The 17,500-nt window shown below is 46.3% G+C and overlaps 2 protein-coding genes across 6 annotated transcripts in view; both read left to right on the forward strand.

The window, feature by feature from the left end:
* si:ch211-26b3.4 (connector enhancer of kinase suppressor of ras 2) overlaps positions 1-3,503 on the forward strand; it is a 14,265-nt gene extending 10,762 nt beyond the window's left edge. Inside the window, 3 exon segments of the mRNA XM_060063790.1 lie at positions 807-1,623; positions 2,062-2,342; positions 2,968-3,503. Coding sequence (XP_059919773.1) covers positions 807-1,623; positions 2,062-2,342; positions 2,968-3,183 — 1,314 coding nt within the window. The 3' untranslated portion in view covers positions 3,184-3,503.
* A 3,765-nt stretch (positions 3,504-7,268) lies between these two features.
* apool (apolipoprotein O-like) lies at positions 7,269-15,367 on the forward strand. 5 transcript variants are annotated; one of them, XM_060063581.1, is made up of 12 exons: positions 7,289-7,350; positions 7,726-7,821; positions 7,951-8,073; positions 8,500-8,554; positions 9,140-9,238; positions 10,381-10,472; positions 10,569-10,691; positions 11,439-11,648; positions 11,826-12,165; positions 12,220-12,414; positions 12,904-12,960; positions 14,495-15,367. In XM_060063581.1, the coding sequence occupies exons 1-12, from the start codon at positions 7,339-7,341 to the stop codon at positions 14,584-14,586; spliced, it is 1,494 nt and encodes a 497-aa protein (XP_059919564.1). In that variant the 5' UTR covers positions 7,289-7,338; the 3' UTR covers positions 14,587-15,367. The 5 variants fall into 5 exon arrangements, with proteins under 5 accessions (XP_059919562.1, XP_059919564.1, XP_059919565.1 ...); XM_060063582.1 differs by having other exon boundaries at positions 12,238-12,414; XM_060063583.1 differs by having other exon boundaries at positions 12,256-12,414.
* The last annotated feature ends 2,133 nt before the right edge of the window (positions 15,368-17,500 follow it).

Genomic DNA, 17,500 nt, shown 5'->3' on the forward strand with positions numbered 1-17,500 from the left:
CAAACACAACCACACACACACACACACACACACACACACACACACACACACACACACACACACACACACACACACACACACACACACACACACACACACACACACACACACACACACACACACACAAACTCACGGATACACGTATTCACACAGACACACATACACACACACATGCACATTTCGCACATTGCACACTATTTTCATTGCTATTTCATTCCAATATGTTATTCTAAAAGCGTTGAATAGAGCTTTCAGCATTAATAAAACATCTTTGTGTTAGATGGTGTAGTTCTCCAAACAGCCAAGACCACCACTTTTATTTTACACTGGCTATCCTGTATTACTATCTTGAGCCTCTAGGTGGCGCCACATAGCCGTGAAAGTTAAATCCACAGAAAAATGGGTTTATTATGAACTGATAATATAAATGAAGAAAATATAGCATTATTTTCATTTTGCAAATATTTATATGCATTGTATTTATTTATGTATAAATTGTATTTCTATTTCTTTCGGAAAGATAGCATATTTCATTTTAGAATGGTTAAGATCATGGACCCAGCCATGCCATTCCATTTGTCTGGAAGTGGTCATTATGACTCATCTGTCATCTCACTGCTTTTTCACTTTCAACCCCTTTATCCTTCCTCCTTTCCTCTCCCTTTCCCTTTTCTTTGACTCTCCTCCTCTCTTCTCCTCTCCTCTCCTCCTTATCCTATGGGTGTCTGCTCCTTCCATCCACACTGACCTCCTTTACCTGTGGCTCACCCTCTCTCACCCACTCCCCCTCCCTCCCCCACCAGCAGACCCACCTCCTCCACAGCTACGACCAGCTGCCCCGCTCGCTCAGCTCCATGAGCCTCATGCGCTCCACCCCCTCCCCGCTCCCCCACTCCATGAGCGCCTCCACCTCCCCCGTCCCCCCGCAGATGCTCTCGTCCGTCTCCCCCGTCCCCCCTCAGATGGTCTCTTCCACGTCCCCTCTCCCCCTGCAGGTCAACTCCTCCAGCCCCTTCCCGGAGCCCAAGCACGGCCGCCACTTCTCCAGCGAGTCCACGCACTCCCACTCCTCCGCGGAGGAGCAGCGCGGCGACACCATGGGCGGGGGCACGGGCACGGGCAGCACCAGCACCCACTCCTCCGGCTGCCGCTCCACGCACCGCGAGCGCCGCTCCTGGCAGGACCTCATCGAGACGCCCCTGACCAGCTCCGGGCTCCACTTCCTGCAGACGGGGCCCGGGGAGGGGGGCGGCGGCGGCGACGGGGGCTACGGAGGCAGCGTCATGGGGGTCGGCATGCCCGGGGACATGGGCCAGTACGGCGGGCTGGGAAGGCACAGCATGTCCCCCGAGAGACGCAGGCAGGCCACGCTGCCCGTGAGGAGGCACCACGCGGCCGAGAGGGACCGGGAGAGGGACGGGCCCTTCCCGCTGGAGCGGGGGCCCCACACGCACGCGCACACGCACCGCCGCTCGCACAAGCAGCGCAGCCAGAGCCTGCCCCGGAACAGAGACCCGCGGCCGGGCAAGCCGCTGCGCACCCCGGCACGCATGGTGGAGGAGAGGAGCGAGGACGAGGAGGCGGAGGAGAACTCCGCTGAGCTCCACCAGGCGGAGGAGGAAGGTGAGGTGCTGCACCCAGACGTTTATCCACTTTGTCGCTTGATAGGAGTTTAGCTTGTGGCCAGCGTGTTTAACGCCGTTTGAGCTGTTGTGAGTACACTCTGTTTCTATTGTAGCTATAGGGATCTCTCCTCATGCGTTCACTCGGTCTTTACGTCGCCACACTGACACATTTCCTACATCTCAGTTCCTCATCCCCCAGCTCCTTGTTTATATGTATTTAGGCCGGAAGTGGAAACAGGTTTGTAGGCCGCCCCAGTTAGAGTAGCGGAACAAGCCCTGTGACGACAGGGGAGATAAGGGACGCAAACGCAGCCAAAAGGCCGTCACGAGACTCCTATTAAAAGTGAATCTGTGTTATGAGGGGGAAAACGCAGTAAAGTAACCGACTTCCCTCCCATTTCTTTCCCGCCTCCTCCGCCTCCTCCGTGCGGCGCAGAGCTGTGGGAGATGAGGGGCGAGGGCCGCGAGAGGAGGGTGTCGGAAGGCAGGGAGCGGCGGGTGTCCGAGGGCCGCGAGGTGGGGCCCGAGGGGCCGTCGGTGCCCGTGGACGGGCTGGAGCAGCTGTACCGGGCCCTGGAGCAGGCCAACGTCACGGCCATGGGGGACCCGCGGCCGTGCAGCCGGCAGGAGCTGCGCCGCTGCTTCGCCCAGAGGACCCGGGACCCCTTGCTGAACGACCGGCTGCACAGGGTGCGCGCCCTCAGGAGCACTCTGAAGGTACCGGACCCGGCGCAGCCGCCGCCGCCGCAGCACAGCCATTGAGAGGGAGAGAGAGAGAGAGAGTACCGTCTTTACTTTATTCGTTTTGTAGTATTGTTATTGAAAAAAGAAAAGAAAAAAACACCGAAAACCTCTGAGTTAAAGCATTCCTATTTTTTTTTCTTCTTCTTCTTCTTCTTCTTCTTCTTCTTCTTCGAAGGGTTGAGATATCCCTTTCAGAGTATAAATAATATTATTAATTAATGGATGGAAATATTAATTAATAATGTTAAGGCATGACTGTACATTTCCCCGCTACCTGGTGGCCCGACCGTCTATGGAGAGAACTAGAAAGAACTGTTGCCCCCCCGCAGACCACCTCCGCCCTATTGGTCGCCTCATCCTCACGCTTCAATTGAACCCGCAACCTTTGAACTCAAGGAGAACGCTATGCAGTATATGTATGACAAGATGTATATTGTAGGAGCCCTGTTTTAGCAGACCGGAAGACTCTATAGAAACTCAGAAGTCAGAAACAAGACAGAGAGAGAGAGAAACAGAGAGAAAGAGCGCGAGGGTGTGAAATCGAGGGGGTTGGAGGAGAGCTTCCCTTTAAACCGTGCCACCTTTCTGTGTCTCCCAGGCCAAAGAGTCGGAGATGGCCGTGATCTGTGCCCTGCTGGAGGACCCAGGCCTCTGCTCCCAGAGCTTTAGGGAGTGGAAGCAGTGGCACAGTGAGCTTTACTCAGACATCTGCCAGCTCAGCCCCCCGTCTGGCACCAACGGCCAAGACGACCGCTCCCTGTTGGTGGCGACACTCATGACCCACACACACTCCTTCATTGAGACGCACGTGTGAGGGTGTGAGGAGACAGGAGGAAGAGGAGGAGGAGGAGGAGGAGGAGGAGGAGGAAGAGGAGGAGGTGGAGGAGGAGGAGGAGGAGAAGGTGGAGGAGGAGGAGGAGGAGGAGGAGGAGAAAATACTTGTGCAGATAGAGTTGACGGATGCGGACAGAAGAAATACAGACGCACGTACGCAGACGGACACAAACACACATTCACATACACGCTGGGTCTTCTACTACGACTTGAGTACGCACGACATTGGAAACATACCTCCTCGCTCTCTCTCTCACACGCACACACACGCGCACGCACACACACACACACACACACACACACACACACACACACACACACACACACACTACACACAAGATGTAATATGTGTAAATACTAAAGCAAGGACATGGGATGCGCGCGTGTATGAACTTTTGATAACGGTGAGGACCCCCCCAAACAGGGTGCCTACTGCATGCCTGAACAGAAAGCATTAGGCCTACTCTTCCTTTGTCTATGGAACTCAGCATCAAAATTCAACACGCTCGTCCAAGAAAATGAGAACAAGTATTTTCTTTTCATCACATTGCTCTTCATGGTTAATTTCAGGGGGAAGGGGGAGCTATGTAGCAGCAATACAGAGGAACATTCTTTTCACCACAACACTGTACTTTTGTACTGATGAACTTTGCACCCAGAGCCACGTGTTCTCCCCCTTTCTCTCTTTACACTTTGGCTCGTTTCCTCTACTCACTGCATATCCTGATTTCTAGAGACCTCACTGTTCCCCCCCCCCCCCCCCCAGCCCCCCAGTCTGGTTCTGACTTCACAGTGTGGGGCAATCGAAAGAAGGGAAAAGACTGCACCAGTGGTACACTGTAATGCTGTAGGAGGGTAGTCGCCAAATCTCTCTCTGTCTCTCGCTCTCTCCCTCTCTATCTTTCCCTCTCGCCCCCTCCCTCTCTCTCTCTTCCCCCTCGCTCTCCCTCTCGCTCTCTCTCTCCATCATCAGTGCACAGATTAAAAGCGACGACTTGGCTACCCGCCCACTAGCCCCGCCCACTAGCCCCTCCCACCCCACCCCCCACCCCACCCCCCCCACCCCCCCCACCCCCCCATTCAAACTGTGAGCCACGTTCTCGAGGAAGACGGTACGATGAGTCATGTCTGTGGACGGACGGGGCTACTCTGCCTGCAGCGTGCAATCCACTGAGGTTCTCTTTTTTGCATCGTAACTTTCTAAATGTAACGCTTACTCTATGTCTGACATTTTTTTTTACGCCTGAACATTCTGAACATCTCTCTCTCCCTCTCTGCGTTCAATCCACTCTCTTTTTCAATCTCTCACTCTCTCTCTGTATTCTTTTTTTTAATTTGTTTGACTCTTTCGGAGCCGGCCGATCTTGAGTCGAGCGACACTTGGGTGTATATTTGTATGCTGCTGTGTATACTGATGTAAATGTTTGCGTTCCACTACCACTGTGATCTGCTTCTAGGGGTAGCGAAGGGGGTGGGGGGGGATGTACACTACTATATGCGTGGGGTGCAAGACTTCGTTTTTTTTTGTTTGGGTTTTTCTTTAACAGGGAATGCAAGAGCTATAGGGAGTTCTTTCAAAAAGCAGTCACTCACTACAAAGAATGCACTTTCTACTTCTCTATATCGCATTGGCTGCATCACAGGGTCTCTCTCAAACTCTCACTCTCTTTTCATCAGCCTCTTTACATTTGCTGTTTAAAATATCAGGTAAAAGCATTTGCCGTCTCATTTTCTAAAGATTTGTGTACAGTCTACAAATATATTTAACAATAGAAGAGTATATAAATCTATTTACGTTTTGTGTCATAGATATAATGTAAAGTATTATGTATTCTATGCCAAGGTTTCGCAAGTATTGCCCTCTTCACTTTGTGGACGCAAGGTCTTTTGGCGTGTTGAACCCAACAACACATATATGGAAAAAGAACAACCCCCCCTCCAAATTAACAGTCAGTTACTACTGGTTTACATCACGTCCGACCAATAGATTCTTTCCTGCTGTGTGTTGCATGGGAAAAGCCTGGGGACTGATTTGATTGGATAGGGTGATATTGTGGATCAATATTGTTTCTTCTCTACCCCCCTCCCACTCACCCATCCTTTCACAATTGCAAGATAATTAGACTTGTAGCGCATGATACATGCAAAAGTACTGTTAACAATTGAGTTGTGTTTACCCTAACCCTCCCAAACCCCAACGTGTTCATTCATTATTTACGTTGTTTTATGTTGTTCTTATGAAGTGTTTGAAGACACACACTGTACAATAACTAAGGGTGGGGTTATTTGTGCTACTCAGTGGTTCATTAAATGCAATTTAAGATACTTACAATGTTCATATGATTTGGATACATAGGAGTCACACTAAAGGAGCCGGTTTAACATACCGAAAGACAGTATCTTCTGCACTCGAACTGTTTACACATACACATTCCCTCTTAGAACCGGATTGTCACAGGGCGGACGCAGCCGAACAAACCAATGGTAGGTAAGATGGATGAATCATTTTATCTGCAACTTAAGAACCATGACTCAACAGCTCCTCTAGTGGCAACACACTGAGATACATGAGTAGCAAACGCTGCCCTTTGGGGGAAATACATTTGTACTCATTGTTCCTATTTAGACTTTATTTATCCTTTTCTATCACATTGTAGTGGGATCCACCACGAACAACAGATATTGTTTTGAACAAATAAATAAAAGGTTAATTTGAGAGTATGCCACTAAGAGACTTAATGATGCAAGCACTTTCCCTGTGCCTCCCCACCCTTTGTGTGGCAACGATGGACAGACTACACTGGTATTCCTACACACACACACACACACACACACACACACACACACACACACACACACACACACACACACACACACACACACACACACACACACACACACACACACACACACACACACACACGCGCGCACACACACACAAGCATGCACACACACAAACAAGCATGCACACACACAAACAAGCATGCACACACTTTAACACGGCAGAAGTGTTACCATATCGTATCTACACAGACGCACACACACACACACACACCCATGCACACACACACACACACACACACACACACACACACACACACACACACAGCTACACACACACACACACACACACACACAAAAGTATGCTCACACAACAACAAGCATGCACACACAGTAAAATACACAAACACACAACCACACACACACACAACCACACACACACAAATACACACACACACACACACACACACACATAGAAACCCTGCAGAAGTATGACTATACTGTATCTGTCTGCAGGCCATTCTCTGTGTCTCATGTCTGCCGTTGGATCTACTATTTTCCAACCAGGCTGCTCTTTGGAGCAGGTGACATACTGTAGATTTAGTGTGAGTTATGATTTGTACACAGGCTGTGCTATTCCTCCCAGATCGTTGTGTGTGTTTAGAATTGCAGAAAAAGAAAGACAAGACAGAAATGAAGGGAAAAAGGAAGTCAGAAAGGGAGATTCCACTGTGTTCTTTAAGGGGTGTACACCTCACAGTACATTGCACAGGTGTGTAAGATGTAAGTTGCACTGCGACATTAAAAAAGGACATATTGCTCTTTTTCAAGGATTATATTAGCTTACTGTTATTCTGTACATTAAACTGATTAAAGAAGAAATTAAAAAAGAAAGAAAATTACATTTATTCTTCCTAAAGTAGCCTTTTTTGGTTTCATATATATGAATATATATTACAAAAAAATACAGATTGTAAACTTAAGTTGTTCAACTTTGACTTCAATAAACTAAATTCTCTGCACTATGAGCAATGTTTCATTGATTGTGTGTACGTTTTCTCAAATCAAGTGAATATGTCTACACAAAATGGTGCTATACGTATAACCTACAAACACATGATCATTTATTAAACATTATACATTATAATCAGAGATTCGATTTTTTGTCATATTAACCTATAGTCATCAATACACCTTTAATACTTATCTATAACCCACGTTATAAGTCACAAAAATATTCTATTTGATTACCATGTCGCTATCTGACCTTTAGGGGGCAGTAATTGACCATGCTTTTCAGTTTAGAACATTTTGTACACCGCGTCAAACCCGAAGAAAAGAGGGGAACGCTGTCATGGCGGCCAAGGTGAATATATCACATTTTATTGCAACGTTTTGCTTCCAAGCGATTACAGCAATTGATTGTGTTGTCTGCATTATTGCGACAATATGCGATTATATTATTGTGAGGCTGCTGCGACTGTCACGTCCTTATGGGGCTTCGGAGCCTGCAGGAGGGCCTCTGGTCAGAAATGAACCTACCGTTCATTTCGGACCAGAGTGCAGCCACTTCATATCATATCACCTACATAAATGTTGTACTCTCCTTACGACTAGGATACTATAATAATCAGTATGGCTTGACTGTTGTTACTGTTACTTTCTTCTACTACTTAAAATGTCGTGACAGTTAACGTGATAGAGATGACAGAGTTGACGAACTAAACTTGAGTGTCTTCAGGTGGTCATGGTGGCCGTTCCAACAGTGCTGGGCCTCGCCTCGCTCCGTGTGTACAGCGTCACTGAACCTCCGGCTGGTGGACTGGCCTCTCGTGAGGTATAATCATATTATTAATCAGTATATACGATGATCGGCCACATGTGCCCCCCTTTTACTTGGCATGGATTTTTTACCTAACATGCATACTTTCCCCCCGAACAATAACACAGTCTTTCCTGTCTACAGTTGCCGATCTACAACCCATTGCCTTCAACGCAGTACAGGTTTGTTGAGGCTAAACCAGGTGTGCTTGAGAGTGGGTTGACCTACGTGAGAGAAAGCCTGCTGCCTGTGGTCCACTCTGCTCAGGTAACGCATCACCTACACCTCTCACAGTATGTAGCCTACTGATGACGGCGTAGTAGTGTGTGTTTTCCTACTACTTTATACTACCTCAAAAGCAACAGAGAGGAGGTGGTAAAGTAATGTGTGCCGCTAACGTTAGTTTTCCAACAACAAATGTCACGTCAGGCTTGTGGTCACGGAGCACAGACACCATCCCACGCTGTGCCGTTCCCCTATCTGATGTATGCATACAAATCTGCAAGTTCCACAGCCAGGAAGTGCCTTAGATGTGGTTTCATTGCTGCAGCTTGAAGATTGAATTTCATTGCGTGACTGACGGATGGAAACTATTCCAACAAGCGGCGTCCGTTGAACGCTTCTGTCTTTTGTTCTATGAGAGTTGTTACTCTTGGTGGCATTTTGTCAGTTTCATGTCTTATCTTTTTGTAGGTTGTCTGTGTATCGGTGAAAACCAGAAGCATTCAGGCGTACCAGACAGCAGGAGGTGAAGTTTTGCTAATTACAGAAGCTGAGATTCAAGTTTCTCAGTTATGTTAGAGTAAAAGTTTGGTGTCCTCTTATTGCAGTTATCCTTTGGCAGTCCGTTGCTTAAGGAAAAGTAACATATAGGTTGAGGTTCTGCGATATACAAATGCAATACTGCAAAACACCCCCATGTACAAGGCAATGCAACAGGGTTTCATAGAGAACATTGATAGATCACACACACACTTTTTTATTTATTTATATACACTTAAATATGGGTCAGTTGCAGATCCAAGTTATTATATTACAGATCAGAGTTGAAAATGCTGGCATGGGTAGTTTACTCAGATATAAGCATGAAACTACACATTTCATCAATACTTGTACCATTACATAATTATGGTTGACCATAATTATGTGACAAGTTCCTAGCTAAAGCTTCTGTCCCATCTGTACAAGCATCATTCAAACACAATCGTCCTGAAAATACTCATCAAGTCCTTCATATATTTTTGTGCTGAAAGACAATTGACTGTACATTTTCTGGTATGACTTCAAGTATGCATCAGTAGCATTAGGCTGAACTTGAGTTGTGCTCCCCCAGATGTGTACTATTACCTGCGGGACCCTCCTCCAGGCTTCCTTCCCAGACTGGGAACCATCACCACAGTGGGCATGCTGGGAATGATCCTGGCCCGCAAAGGTAGCACCGCATACACCTAGGCTCAACTCTAGAAGCTTTCGTTGCTGAATAAACAAATTCAATCGATCTGTTTAATATAGATAATCCTGTTTTTATTATTTAGAATTGCACTATTTAGTATTACCCTCTTTTGGGGAATTTAGGATTGGAATAGGTTTGCAAAAGCTACCTCCCTAGCTGGCCCATAATATAATATATAGGCTGAAATGAATATACTATAGGGGTTATGGGATTTAACCCCCATTTGGAACATAAATCCAAAGACATGTGATTAAAAATAGACAAAAATAATGTTGTTTTTTTTGTAATTTTGAAGTAAGGTTTTTGCTTAAAAATTACAATTTTAAACATGATAACATGTTGAAGCATAGTCACGTTGCTTAGCCTGGTCTTAATAACCACATCATTGTAGGATACGTCTTTACATGACCACCAATTCAAAATCTTTTTGACCTTTTTCAGTGGGTGTTTTCTAATCTGAATAAGTCCTTCCCAGGGACTGCCGCAAATGCAGTTTGCAATTTCTTGCAATTTCTTGCAGTTTGCATGCAGATTGCCTATTTTCGTCCGAACATGTTCTTCCATGGCTGCAGATCAGATTAATAGATTTTTTAAATATTTTGGTGTCTCATGATTTGATTCTGAATCTTGCACAATTCATTTTTAAATCAACTGTTGATTAAAAACAATTCAGAAATCAATTCTAGATGCAGTATATAGGTTTGCTAATTTCCAGATCTACCCCAGTCCACTACGTGCAAAGAAAAGAGGTTCTCATTTTCGGAATTTTTTTTTTTTATGTGATTGCCAAAGGCATTCCTAACCTAACTTAAAACTTAAAAACGATTTTAAGTAGCTGTGAATTGATTCAGAATTACAGAAGATATGAATTACGACTCTTTTCCCCCTGCCCGTATTGATATTCAGGAAACATACACATGAAGCATACACGTGCTATAATAGACGACCCCAATGGTTTTTTTCTAATGCGAGTCCTTCGCCGTACTTGACTTCCCCATGTTCCACCGCTGCAGCGATCGGCCCCCAGCTCTACGTTGACGAGCTGATCCCTCTATGCCTCACCGCCTCTCACCCCACCAACCTCCCTCCTTTCCCCCCCCGTGCTTCCTCTCTTGCTGCAGGCTCTCGTTTCAAGAGGTTAGCGGTTCCCCTGGGCATGATGGGCGCCGGGGCGGCGGTGTGCTACCCGGCCCAAACCGTGGCCCTGCTCAAGGTAAGCCGACGCCCGCAGCCAAACTCCTCATCGATATTCCAGTCAGTGGACCACATTCCCCATCCATCGCTCTCTCTCCCCCGTTCACCCCCCCAGGTGAGCAGCAGGAAGGTGTACGCTGCGGGCAAGTGGAGCAGTGCGTCCGTCTCCGCCCTGTTCGCCTCCAAGCCCAAGGAGGCGGTCGCAGATACGGTGGTGGCCTCAGCGCCACAGCCACAGGCAAGCCCAAAGAGAACGGCCTTGTGCCGGCGGGGTTTCAGTCTTAAGCGCCGTGTTTTGGTTACTGCCGTGATAAAACGGTTGGAAGCAGAATGCGGTGTTAAAAAAATCCTGAAGTTATTTTAATCCTAAAGTGATGTCGAAACTAGATCCACGTTTGGATCGGCTGGAGTTATACAATTCTATTTAGATTATTTATTTAGATTAGACTTGGTATTGTTACGTATTTTAAGAATCTAAGCTACCCACACATAGACCCTATGAAGCAGGACCAAACATATAAGCCGTAAATACTATACATAGCCACAAGGGGAGCAACCTTATTGAAGGCTCCACCACAGAAGGCATCACCTTTAGTTAGGTGAAGAAGCCGAAGCCATTACGTCACCCGGGCCACGCGGGGGTTTCGAAAGAAACAGCCCCAGAGATTTTCACCCACACCCGCCGAGAGTCATGGGCCTTTGCCCTTGGCTCGAAGTAGCTAAAGTTATATCTCTCACACGTGTCCAACACGCTTCCTCTCCTTTTGCTCCGTAGTCACCATACCGAAACATGCCGACTTTATAACGAATAAAGTCTGTTAAAAGCTATCCCGGTTTTGAACCCTTTCCTTGAAGAACTCTCAACAGTATGCAATGACTTTCCAAAGACGACTGTTTAAAGACAATTAGCGTTGATTTAAATATGTAATCCGTGGGTCGTTTTTTTTTCCCAATTGTAACACTTTACCCCCTTCTCTACCGCCAGTCGGACGCAGGGCCGGCCCTGGGCGCTCCGCTAGCAGAAGACCCCCCCCCCGCGTCCGATGCTTCGTCCTCCATCTCTGACCAGGCTCCGCCCACCCCCTCGGAGAGCGCCCCGACACCGGGCGCCACGTCGGCCGAGCCCGAGCCCCGGCCCCCCTCCCCTGTGGCGGAGGAGGCCCCGCAGGGGCCCCCCGCAGGTAGTCAAGACGACGTGTGTGTGTGTGTGTGTGTGTGTGTGTGTGTGTGTGTGTGTGTGTGTGTGTGTGTGTGTGTGTGTGTGTGTGTGTGTGTGTGTGTGTGTGTGTGTGTGTGTGTGTGTGTGTGTGTGTGTGTGTGTGTGTGTGCGTGCAAATGATGTAACCGGTGTGTTTCGTTCCTGTATCCAGAGGCGGGAGCAGAGTCTGTTGCAGTCGAGACGAGTACGGTTGGTGAAGAACCCATCGTTCTAGAGCAACCAGCTCTTCGAGAGGAGCCTGCGGCTGTGCCAGAAGAACCCCTCGTTGTAGAAGAACCTGCTGTTCTAGAAGTACCGATCGTTGTAGAAGAACCCGCTGTTGTAGAGGAACCAATCGTTACAGAAGAACCCGCTGTTGTAGAGGAACCAATCGTTACAGAAGAACCTGTAGTACTACAGGAACCTGCTACTCTAGAAGAACCCATCATTAAAGAAGATCCAGCTCTTCTAGAGGAACCCATCAGTATAGAAGAACCTGCCGTACTACAGGAACCTGCTGTTCTCGAAGAACCCATCGTTCAAGAAGAACCCATCGTTCAAGAAGAACCCATCGTTCTAGAAGAACCCATCGTTATAGAAGAACCAATCGTTCAAGAAGAACCCATCGTTCTAGAAGAACCCATCGTTCTAGAAGAACCTGCAGTGTTACAGGAACCTGCTGTTCCAGAAGAACCCATCGTTCCGGCGGAACCCATCGTTCTAGAGGAGCCTGCTGTTTCGGAGATCGTTAAGGACGCTGCAGGTATTTCATGCTGCTCCTCCTTCCCCATTACCTTGCATCACATGGTAGACATGCTAATACAAGGGGAACTTCCATGAGCCCTAATGTTATTCATGCCCCTGCTTGTTGTAGTCTTGTTTTTAGTCATTGTTTTAGATTCGATTCTTTAATACAAAAATTACATTTGTCGTCTTATTTGCTAAAGAATTGTATCCATCCATTAATAATGTTCAAATTAGAGCTTTCTTTGGCTCGCTGCTTAGTTATGCCTTCGTCAATGCTTGGATTTCAAGTATTCAAGTATTTAATATCTGTAACTGTAACTCACCATTCCATTCGTTCAAGAGGTGAAAGCATCTTAAGCAAGCAAGACTCCAGGGCGATGTGTCGTCTTGGCCAAGACGCCATCACTCCCCATTAAGCTTCACTACACGAACCCTCGCTCTGATCCAGAGGACTGCCTCTCCAGCTCACCTCTGCTTGTTGCTCCTCCATGTTTCTCCTCCACAGAGACGCCTGGAGACTCGGCACCTGAGGCAGAGAGACCCCCTGGAACCCCCCCCACAGGTACAGCCTGGACACACACACACACACACACACACACACACACACACACACACGCGCGCGCGCGCGCACACACACACACACACACACACACACACACACACACACACACACACACACACACACACACACACACACACACACACACACACACACACACACACACACACACACACACACACACACACACACACACACACACACACACACACACACACACACACCCCCCCATCACAGATGCAATGCACACACTTTCACGCACACGCCTACAAAAAACCTCGCCCGCATGTACAACACACATACTTGAACGCACACACCGTCACCTACACCCCCATAGGTAAAACACAAATACTTAACCGGACACACGCACACTAGAGCCCGACCGATATTAGGCATTTTTCAAACTATTCGGTATCGGCATTTATAATGGCCGATAAATGAATATAAAAAAATTAAAAAAAAGTCTGTCCACCAGAGGGCGCTCTAACGCCCAAACCCGGTGATTCAGCCAGAGTTAGGCAGAGTGAATGACGGAGATTGACGGTGATCATCGGTGTTGTTCATGTGTGCAAGTGTGTTCACGGTAAGTTGGCAAATGTCACGAGACATACATTGCTTGAATAACAATTAAAAGAACATCCCCATCAATTCTCTAAAGTCGATAAGCATGACTTAATTCATGACTACCATGTCCAGTTTTGCTGTTGTTACGTGTTAGCTGAGAGTGAAAAGGATTTAAAGGATAACTACAAATAACCAATGTTAGGGAAATGTGTTTGTTTTGTTGCGCGTTTCTGGATATTTTTTTAATATATATATATATCGGCCGATATATCGGCATATCGGTTTTTTAAATCACAAAATATTCGTATCGGTATCGGCCTTAAAAATTCTATATCGGTCGGGCTCTAATGCACACACACACACACACACACACACACCCCTACAGATACATTAACACACATACTTACACGGACACACACGCACTCCACAGATACAACACGCATACTTACAAAAACACACACCCCCCCAGGTACCGCACACACTCCCCTACAGACACACACGCACACACACCCCTACAGTTACAACACACATACTTGCTCGAACGCACACATGCGCAAACACCCCCCCCCCCTCACAGGTATAACACACACACACTTGTACGCACACACAGACGCACACACAGAACTCCCACTGGTACCACACACACACATACTGTACATGCACAACTCTACAGACGTGGTAGGGCTTCAAAGGCCACCACAACTTAGGCGTTCTCCACCCACCACCAATCTTGCGCCAGGGGTTTCCTGGGGTTCTTCGTGTCTTTCTCTTTTTCTTTCTCTTTCCTTCTTTCTCCCCTCACTAGATAAAGCTAGTTAAGATAATGGTAATGGTAACAACGGCTAGTGGTGGTGCATTACTGCCAGAATCCATGCAATGTACCATTGATTACCCCTGGGTGGTCATCTTACGTATCCTCCAACCGTCTTGCTATTATTTTCCCATAGTTTGACGCATTTCTTCTCTTGGCCAGCAGCGGGCTCTGGTTTCAAGGCAAACCCCGCTCTGATGGACTTCGGCCAGTCGAGCCCAGAGGATGAAGACCTGTACAGCACTCGTACCTGAGCCCAGTGTATACACACACGCATACACACACACAGTATTCCTCAGTACTACACTGTACAATCAGTACAGTACACTATCGCTGTACTCTAATAGAGTATAATTCAGTAGTATACTATACTATCAAAGTATAGCCCAGTATCATACTGTATTATCAGAGTAATAGCTCAGTGGCAAACTGTCTCATCAGAGTAATGCTCAGTAATATAGTGTACTATCAGAGTATACCTCTGTTTGAGGCTGTACTTTCAGACTGAAGCTCTGATGGTGTACAAGCAGGGCATACATCACCATACTCGACATGTGTATTTGATCCTCTTCATCACTCCACAGATTCAATCTGTGTTGAACGGCAGGGAGAACATTTTACTTGGGTTGTCATTACTTCTAAAGCTCAATGCAAATATTTTCTAACCAAAAATTCAGAAAAGTAAAATTGCGTTCCAGGTTGTTCATTGAGTGTATGAATCGCAGAGATACACACAAAAAAGAGGAAAACGCTACACAGGTAAAGATAGACACACACAATCGGTTTCTTCATGTTTTGCGATTGTTTGTCTTTATTACACAAGTGATTGTTTGTATTTTTTTTGTTCATGGTACAGCTGGAACACTTTCAAATACTTTGTGCTTTAAATGGTGATTCAACCCGTTTGTTTTGTTCAATTGCACTGCCACCCTGCGACACATGGTGGCACTGTTGAGTCAGATTGTTTCATCTAAAATCGCAGATGTCCTCAGATGATGATATTGTGGTTGCCAGAATAAATGATATTTTTCATTATGTCTGCAGTGTTTGGCTTTGCTTCCTGTGAAATATACATGTCATTACACTGGTCTACTGTGACTATTCTCTCCGAGATTACTTAAATTGATTGAATTATGGAACTCCAGAGTGATCACAACCTTAAACATTAAATTAAATGTTTGGCAATCTATTTTGGCCCGATAAATATATGTGAATATATACTGTATACTACGCATTATGATTATAAACTATGATACACTATTAATTGGCAGTGGTTGTTTTTATATAGAATATTGAATTAATCCCAGTGCATCACAATGCGTGATACAATGGGATTTCTGCTTAGTTTCAACGTCATGGAAAGTTAAGCGGAGCAATATGGCGTGGTCCCTAGACACTTGTGAGTGAAAGCCTTATGGGTGCCACATACTTTCAGTTATCTGAACTACACAAACAACCAGCCTAGGGACCTTTTATATCTGTATCCATCTTCACAGTCTCTCTGCTGCGCCACGGGGGAACCAGCCCGGACTTCATAAACCCTGCTTGAGGGACACCAGCTATATGACCCCTGGGACACTGTGTGTGTGTGTGGGGGGGGGGGGTCATCTGTAAAAAAAAAATGTGAAGAAGAAACATTTAGCAAGACTTCCTGTTCTATAGAGGCAGAAGCACGCAGACCCATGTGGGATTCAGGCTTTTTCTTCTGCCAAAAAAAGTTTAGCTTTTAGAAGATTCAATTGAAGAATTCAATCAACGATTTAGCGCTTATTGTTTAAACAGAAACACTCCCTTTTGTCCCATGGGTGGTAGCCCAAAAAATACCATACTGAATAAGAACATAAAGTGAAAAGCTTGAACACTAACATAATAGAACATCTTGCGTGCGTCATAAGTGAATAGTACAAGCCAGTCTCCGGGGAGCTGTAGCAGAACTGTGTAAAAAGGTATCCGCCTCTCTCCCAGGTCGTTAGCGTCTCCAGATCGCAGCGGCTTGCATCTCGCGGCTTGTCACAGAAGTGGCAGTAGTTCTTTACTCCTAAGGCAGAATGTGATCCGATAGGAGGGTGTCTTACTCTACAACCCAACCCTCTTCCCGTTGATGATTTCGTGGCCTCTTGGGCACAAGCCTCAGTCTGCTATAGCCGTATATTACCAACCAGTAATAGCCACCATGTGTTGGACGGGTGGATGTCCAACATGGTTGTGCTACTGCTGAGCTCCTAATTCTCCTGCCGCTGCCAGACCACGCATTGAGGATGTTGGGCTGAAAAAACAAAACAGGGCCACCCCATCCCCATGAACCTTGACCCCTGCCCCCCGACCTGAATTTTCCACTGAGAAACGACTCCGTTTTCTTGCAAGAAGTGTTGGTATTCTGGCCATCTTCCCAGAATGCACCTCAATGTCCGGACCATCTAATAAACACAGCAAATCAACACCAACTGTTATGTAAGCACGCCCAGGCTCTGGACACAGGATATACTGTATGTGTATACATACATGCTCGATAGTGTGTGTGTGTGTGTGTGTGTGTGTGTGTGTGTGTGTGTGTGTGTGTGTGTGTGTGTGTGTGTGTGTGTGTGTGTGTGTGTGTGTGTGTGTGTGTGTGTGTGTGTGTGTGTGTGTGTGTGTGTGTTTGTTCCCTGTTCCCATGCCATTAAGATGTGATAAATCTGGGGTTGGCTAGTTCTCACCCTAGCTTTGACTTGTAATGTGACAAAACATTTAGATTTTAATGCCGTTGTGTTTATTTAATCTGAAAAATGGGCTTCCTTTAGGAATAACATTATTGTTTCATTCTGTGTGTAAATTGCTTGCCTAATACGTACGTATAGTTTTAAGTCTGACAATTTTTCACCACTATAATACCATGTATGATACCAATACTATGTTTAGCAACTCAATATATTCACTTGCTCTTTAAATATATTAAAATGTCCCAGTGAGATCAAGTGAAACTGGACTTTTATCCTCATTCGGCCCGAAAACTGTTCATCAGATGGCCGTGCAGAAGGACACCTTTGAAATGATCCTAAACAAACAAAAAGTTAAGCAATTTGTGTTCATTCAGGGCGAAAGTAAACATTCAGTCTCACCATCCACACTGTGGTCAGGTTGTACAGCATGGACAATCCCTTTCACTTACCACATGCATTGTTCCTAATC

The sequence above is a fragment of the Gadus macrocephalus genome, chromosome 10 (assembly GCF_031168955.1).
Source record: "Gadus macrocephalus chromosome 10, ASM3116895v1".
NCBI classification, from domain to species: Eukaryota; Metazoa; Chordata; class Actinopteri; order Gadiformes; family Gadidae; genus Gadus; species Gadus macrocephalus.

What these genes read in the sequence shown, in the direction of transcription:
- apool (XM_060063579.1), top strand. An exon ending in GTGGACTGGCCTCTCGTGAG is followed by an intron (nt 7,822 to 7,950) that starts GTATAATCATAT and finishes TCCTGTCTACAG; the next exon opens with TTGCCGATCTACAACCCATT. An exon ending in CCTCAGCGCCACAGCCACAG is followed by an intron (nt 10,692 to 11,438) that starts GCAAGCCCAAAG and finishes CTCTACCGCCAG; the next exon opens with TCGGACGCAGGGCCGGCCCT.